General features: G+C 35.6%; 1 protein-coding gene across 2 annotated transcripts; it reads left to right on the forward strand.

The window, feature by feature from the left end:
• The first annotated feature begins 1,437 nt into the window (after positions 1 to 1,437).
• LOC109052854 (protein S100-A1-like) lies at positions 1,438 to 7,445 on the forward strand. 2 transcript variants are annotated; one of them, XM_019070278.2, is made up of 4 exons: positions 1,438 to 3,203; positions 5,244 to 5,299; positions 5,575 to 5,728; positions 6,485 to 7,445. In XM_019070278.2, exons 2-4 carry the CDS (start codon positions 5,277 to 5,279, stop codon positions 6,683 to 6,685), a joined length of 378 nt encoding a protein of 125 aa, XP_018925823.1. In that variant the 5' UTR covers positions 1,438 to 3,203; positions 5,244 to 5,276; the 3' UTR covers positions 6,686 to 7,445. The 2 variants fall into 2 exon arrangements, with proteins under 2 accessions (XP_018925823.1, XP_018925824.1); XM_019070279.2 differs by lacking the exon at positions 5,244 to 5,299.
• The last annotated feature ends 318 nt before the right edge of the window (positions 7,446 to 7,763 follow it).

Here is a 7,763-nt window from a genome sequence, read left to right on the forward strand (position 1 = left end):
GCAAAGAGCCGTAGCCCGCTTATTACAGTTTTTTTCAAGAGCTAGGACGCATTTCTCAATGCTTTTCAAAACTCTTCACACTGTTCTCCTTATCTACTTTCAGCTTGGCACAGCAGTAAATTTTACATCCAAAATGCATTAAAAACACTTAACATCATAACACTAGTGAAGGTTGTTTCCCAACACACACCCTTTATGGGTTTTTACACTTGAAATGGTTAACCAAGAATGACACCTCTCTACTGTTTAGAATTCACTGTAGTATATGTTACATGGTCCATGTTTACATCACAGCACAAAATGCTAAGTTTTGTAGATAGTAATGAAATGAAAGACTTACACCTGTGTAGGTGTTCAGCTACATGTAATTGTTTTGATTGTGTCATTAAGATTTGGAATATATTTAAATATACAGTAGTATCATTACTGTAGAAGTGTAAAAAAATTGCTGTCTTTCTGTTTTGAACTCGATTTTAAAAGCTTTGAATAAAGCATGCCAACTGACCTATAGATAGATTGAATTTTGATGGTGATTGTGTTTGCGTGAGAAAATAATTAACATAATTTGAGAAATTCTTAGTCGTTAAATGCAGTTTGTGCCAAAGCAATGGAAAATGATCCGCAATGTAGGAGACTGCTGTTGTTTAGTATGTGAAGAGTTTTGAAAAAGTGACCTAATATTGAGAAATGGGTCCTAGTGATTGTATTAAAACTGTAATACTAATTTCTGTTTGTATGCACATCAATTCATGCCTGTGATTCAATCGTTTTGTACTAATAGTGTATCTTAGAAGTTGGCAATAGCCGCAAATGTGACAAATGGCCAAAGAGGTGCAATAACTAATCACTATGTCCTTTTGTTTGAGCCAGATTTGTTGTAAGGGTACTGCAACCACTGTGTCCCCTCACCAATATCTCCACAAAACATCCGTGAATGAAGAATAGACAGCATTTTTATTGCATAATGTTGAAAAAGACACAGATATCCTTTTTAAGTGTCCATTATGTTTACTTTTTGTTTGTGCCACTTTCTAAGGACAGGGTTACTATTTGACTACGGTGCTGGTTGTAAATGTACTATGTATTTTCCAGTGTTGCAGAAGCATAAAAAAAGAGCAAGTTTTCCACCTCGCTTATTTTTTGATGAAATGCCATTCTGTAGGAATTTAATATAATGCATCACCATTTAAATGTGGGATTTGCATTTGTGGCGCACATGGGAACACTATGCAGTCCACATACTTTGTTGTTCACATTTCTGGGCCTTGTTTGCATGAGAATAAACAAATTTGCTTTTAAATAATGCAGTTTTATGGCATGCTTTCTGGCTGGTGTATTCGGATCTAACTCTCTCTGACATCCTCTATTAGCTGGTCTTTCTTTTTTTATACTTCCACATGCTGTCCACTGTGTCTAAAGAGCTGGAATATCAGATGCTTAGTCTTCTTATGATAGCTGATGCTCAATAATTAAATGGCTTTGGGAAGGAATCCACACCAGGGGACCCTTGTGGCCCCGCTGGAGCCCCAAGACATCCCAAAGTATCAGTTCACAAAGACCTTTACATTCACATAGCATTCAAACTTTATTTTAACTATATTAGCCAGCATATATTTAGGTGTATTTTGTTTTTTTGTAATGTCTTGGTCTCTAAAGTCTAGGTCTCTTAGAGTGTGAGCAGAGTGTTTTAATAGCTTTGCAAAGTTAATAATGTCTTAAAGACTCATATTCACAGCAGGACTGACTGGTTTCACCTATATGTTGTGCTTTTAAACACATTTAATATTTGTGATATAATTTTAACTAGCACGTGTTAGCATTTGTTTAGAGCATAAATAGACAGACAGACAGATAAAACTAGCTAGAAATATCTAATTAGTAACATTAATATTCCATCATATATTGACTGTTGCATAAGATTTGTGCTAGAAAACCCTGTAACAAGTCTGTTGAGGAACCTTAGCATAATGTTTCTTAATTTTTTTTTTGCTAATTATCAATGATTCAATGAATTTTGATAGCAGCTAGGGTAAATATGCGACTTGTTCCGGTTTGTTATGAAATGTTTATGAAAGCCATAACATGCATAACAAGAAGAAGAGACAAATGCGAAGGTATTTTCACTTTAGCCATTATCTAGCAGCTTAATACATTATAGTATACATTATACATACTACATTATGCATTCTACAGATATGAATAGCCTACAGCAGTGTGAAATCCTACGCTGCCTAAAAAGGGCTCATTTAGATCATGCTAATGAGCTCTCGTTTAGCTCATGCTGTCATGTATATCCTGGCTAAATCTAAAACCTCTGTTTACTTTGGTGCGTCCGACTCTGTGTGTCCGTCTGGTGTTACTAGGCCCCACTACATTAGCATTATAGCATCAAAAAATCATGAAGTTTGGTGAACATTCTTTAACCACATTTTGTTTGTATACTGTGGAAAATGGTTTCGATATATATTTGAAAAGCCACTAGAATGAACATGTCAGCATTGACTTTCAAGTTTGATGTTATTCAAGTCTGTCAGTCAAATAGTAGCTAACAGCTCTGCCTTGGTAGGTGATTGCAAGGCCCCACCACATTAGCATTATAACATACCTTATGCAGTTTGACTAAACATTCAAGTTCTGATCACATCTTGTATGTATATTGTATGAAAAACAGTATTGAAATCTATTAGAGAAACAACTAGTTTGAACATGTTGCCTTTAGAGCTTGATGTTAATCCAGTTTTTTCAGCCAAATAACAGTTGATAAGAGCTCTTCATAGTTACATAAAACCTGTTCTGTCTTTTAAACAAATGCATGAGCATTTCATAAAGTGTACAAAGCTCAATGTAACCAACTGACCACATACGCAGCCCTCATTTTCTATGTTGTACGACTGACCATCTCCATCTACTCAACAATAAAGGACTGTAATGCAAACTCCATTGGCCTGTAGAGTCTTCTTGTGTAGAGTCAACTGGCATGACGGGGTCAAATGGCCCTTATATTGGCAGGTGAACTAAAGGAGGAAAGTACGGGAGGGGTGCCGAAACTGAAGATGCTCTTGAGAAAGGAGGGGGCCGAGTGAGTGATATTTAAACCCCAGAGGTTCTCTCTCTCTCCTCATCTGTTCCTCAAGCTCTCCGGCTGTCTATCACTATCTCCTGCACTTCATTACAGACAAAGGAAGCACTCCATAGGCAATCAGGTAAGACAGACAACTCAGACGAGAGAAAGGACTCCTTTCTCTCTATCCAGAAAGCTAATGAATGGATTGGATTATTTACTGATAACTTTTCTGCTAGTTTTATTCAAATATCTGTCCATAGGTCAGTGCTCCCATTACTTCTGTGTGAAGTTCTCATGGGATATAGGTATAACCTATAACTTATATGAATGTCTAGTCTTGGAAGTTAAACTAACTCAAATTGAAACATTCAAATATATATGTTTCAAACAGATTTTTAAACCTTTAAATATGCATATAGAGTGAATTCAGGTAAATTGGGACACATTTTGCCATTGTGTTTGTAGTGTATATAATGTGATATATATATATATATATATACACACACACACACACACACACAATTTAATGTGAAATCTTGAAGAAGATGTTGTTTAAAGTATAGGACTAGTTTTAGACCAGGGCCATTAAGTTGAATACAGGTAAAGTGATTTTTTTTAAGCTTTTTAAAAACTATCCATATAAAAATATAATCCATATGGTTTAGAAAATCATTTGCATAAACATCTCTGAACTACTCTATACAGAATAATACAAACACTGAAGTGTCCCACTTTACCATGTATTCACTGAACAACATGCCTGTCCTAAATAATGGTTTTGTTTTCCATTTGAATTTTATGTAATACATCAATGAATGAGTTCTATATATACTTGACAGGTTTTGTTTTTATGTAAATAAATGAATCTCTCATCCTTTACATGTCAAAGAACGGTCAGTTTCCTTAGTGTCACTGGGTCACTTGGTGTTATATTTCCATTCTCATCTTGGTTGCCATCGCGTCACAGTGTCCATTCTGATACTGCTAATGAGAAGGTGTTTCTGTATCTTATGTCCTACAAAAACATGTGCCATAATTTCACCTTTCAGCCTAATTTTTTCAAATGATCTTGCAGTTGAAATAGTTTATTGCTGTTCTTCTATTTTCCGCTGCCTTAAAGCCGCTTTGTCCTAAAATGCTTCCAGTTGAACATTTTTTAATGGCTTTGCGGAACATTAAACCATTCTGACCTTTGTAGTTAGTGTCCATTTCATGAATAATGGTTCTTGGTTTTAGTACCTGAGTGCTGTAGTTCACCATTTTTTATCCCAAAACCGCATGTCACCATTCGAGCTTCCTAATTAGGTACTCTCTTAGGTTAACTAATTAGTGAAATTAGATGGTGTAGTACTTCAAATAAAGAGCTGAGCACGGAGGCCTCATTAGAGTAACCCTGTCCAAAGTTGCAATTCAATTATATATAGATATATATATAGGACAGATATTTAAGAAAAAGGGCAAACGTTAATTTTACTATTTAATTCAACTTATTCCATTACTTTTACCTTTATAATTGAGCAATCAGTTAGTTGTTTTTTCCTCCATCTGTTTTGCTTTTCTATTAATATAACAATTTTCACAATGATACAGTCAACAGGACTCTTTTTTTTCCACTTAACTTTGGCCTGTATCTTCAAAATTAACTAATGGATTTGCTTTAGGATCATTTCAGGTGTGTATTGTGTGTGTGTGTCTTCACAAGAGCCTCGGATTACTTGGAAGAAGGTTCACTTGGGAACTTGCCCGTAGTTTTATCTTCATTTTGACAGTTTTATATTTCACTTGCGGTTTCCATTTAAGAGATGCGGCCCCTGTTACATGAGCAACAGATGATTTAGATGTGAGCAGGGAAGCATTCACACACAACTAATTAGCGTTCGAAGAAAACTTAGAGAGTTGTGTAGCACAAACAATTTTTATAATCATGTATTGAGTGAGAATGACTCATAAAGTGCCACTATACTTAGAGGTCTAACATTACCTCTGCAAGTATCATTGACATCAAAATGAACTAAATATGTTTAGTTGGTTTAACTCTATTGCAGCTATAAAAACCCTGAAGCAAATCGTTCAGCTTTCCAGCAGTGTTTCTGTTCATGGCCAAATTCTGTTCATGCTCCAGTCTTTCTCGTCTTCTGTTGTACCTCATCAATGACTGTGTCTGTTTCTACTTGCACAGTAGCTCGCTGAACCTGGAGAGAGAAGATCCAAGATGCCTCGCTCAAAGTGTGATGTGTAAGAATGTTGCTTTTTGAGTGACAAACCCCTAATCAGAATTTTCCTCTAAATCAAATAACCCCCCAAACAGTAAGGATATTATCTCAAACAAATGATTGAGAGAACATTTCACATTTTGTTTTCACCCATAGTCTAAAACATGAGTTTGTGCCAGAATTAACTGAGCCAAAGCTCCGCCCATGCTAGTCATGTGATCATACATGCAGCAGGGTCTAGCGAGGGGCGCGCCATGTCGTTGTATCTAACCTTTGACCTTTTTCATCACCTTACAGCATGTCCAAAGAACCAAGCTCCAACTTGGAAAGCGCCATGCAGATGCTCATCAAGACTTTTCATAAGTATTCCGGGAAGGAAGGCGATAAATACACACTCAGCCGAGGAGAACTAAGGGAACTTCTGACAGAGGAGCTGGGAAATTATCTTGGGGTGAGAAGAAAGCATGTGCACAATTACAAATTTTTTGCAACCTATTTTGGATACACAAAGAAGATATTAAATAAAAAGAGGGCGGGGCTTGATTTTATCCAATGGGAATTGACTGGACAATGCAAAGTGGGTGTTCTAAACTGAAATGGAGCCATGAGTTTGGAAGGGAGGGATTAATAAATAAGAATTTGTAATGTCAGCCAAAAATGACAAAGACAAACATGTTTTATTTTGATTAATAAGCACCAATAGATTGTACACAATAAGACCAGGAATATACATTAAGAAAGTAAAGTGTAAATAAATGAAAAAGTGACTTGATAAAATCAATCAATATAATCAACGATGTAAATTTAATAATGAGACAAAGTCGTCTTAAAAATATATTTTTGATTTTGTTCACATCCCCTCCCACATTTTGTTAAAATCTTTCCACTTAAATTCTTCAGAACTTCTGCAAAAAAAAAAAGAAGATTGAAATACTTGCCATCTGCCAAACATATATTTCAGCCAAAACAAATATGACACAACCTGTAACGCAAGCTCAGATTTGCATCTTCTGTAAGTTACAGAAATGCCCATTTGATAAGGGTTGACAGATGCAGTGACCCTATAATTATGTCTCATGCAAATATGGCTTTTTGAACACACGAATTCCCTTTCATTAACATTCCCAGAATTCCTCATTAAGTGTATTTTATTACATATTGATACACCGTTTTAATTCTCCATCTTTTCCTTTTTGTCTTCATGCAGAATGCTCAAGATAAAGACGCGGTGGAACGAGTGATGAACGACCTGGATTCTAATAATGATGGCGAGGTGGACTTCACTGAGTTCATCATCCTCATGGGGGCGCTGACCGTGGCCTGCAACGATTTCTTCCTGGACAGCCCGGCACCCAAAAAGCCCGAGAGCAAGGGCGATGCAGCCACAACAGAGGAAAAGAAAGAGTAATGAGCAAATGCTACAAGAACAGAGAGAGAAAATGGAGAGAAGTATTAGTAGGTTGCATGGTTGAGAACAAGAGAGTGTGTTTCATCCATTTCTTTTATCAGGACCGACAAACCTAGTTCCTGGAGGAGATTTCTATGCTTTTATAATTCAACTGAAACTGTTAATATACTTTCAAAGCAAAACTAACAAACCCTGAGGGCAAAGACTTGTGGGTTTGACAGAAACACACATCAGTTCAATGCCAGGAGCTGGTTTGTCTAATGCTGAACTATTTTTTTTTTTTTTCTAGTTATTGAGAAGTTCTTCAGGATGGGTGCCTTCTGTTTCATGTGACCGCAGACATTATATACAGCTATATATAGTGTTTTTGAATGAAGCAGCAAAGTGTATTTTGAGTGCAATCAGTGGCTACTAAGTGTATGTCAAGGCCTTTATAGGGAGAATGGGATAGGAAATAGTGAATTATGCACAGTTATGACTGCTCATTTTTAATAATTCTTAATTGTGACTTGAAAACAGATGTTGAGGTATTTACATTTATATCTTTCATGATGATGATGTAATTATAAATACCTGTTATTGTTGACAGCACTATTTCATGGTTACCATAAATTCTGAACAGTGTTCATAATCTATAATAATTCAGTGTTGAAGATGTGGACTTGGTTTGTCTCTTTCTTTACATCTATTTTTTAGCCTATTTTTATTTAATAATCAGTATGTATCTTCTTAATTATAATAAATGTGCAACTGACCTCCATACATTTGTCTGATATTTTTTGTACTGTGATTCTAAATGCAATGTTAACATATTGAACATTTATCCTATTTAAATGGTTTTCTGTTATCTCTCTGATTAGTATAAGAAGGTTTAGTTTACTACACAGGGTTTCCAAACTGGGTTCCAGAAACACCCAGGGGGCTACTATTTATTCATTTATTTATTTGAGATACTAATTAACTATGCTTACTGTCATTTTCTTTACATTCACAATACCAAATTTTTTATAATATTATATCATCCGGCTTCCAAAAGATGGTCTGAAGTAATGAAATTAATCGTGATATGTTAAATAAT

This window comes from Cyprinus carpio, chromosome A19 (assembly GCF_018340385.1).
Source record: "Cyprinus carpio isolate SPL01 chromosome A19, ASM1834038v1, whole genome shotgun sequence".
NCBI lineage: Eukaryota > Metazoa > Chordata > Actinopteri > Cypriniformes > Cyprinidae > Cyprinus > Cyprinus carpio.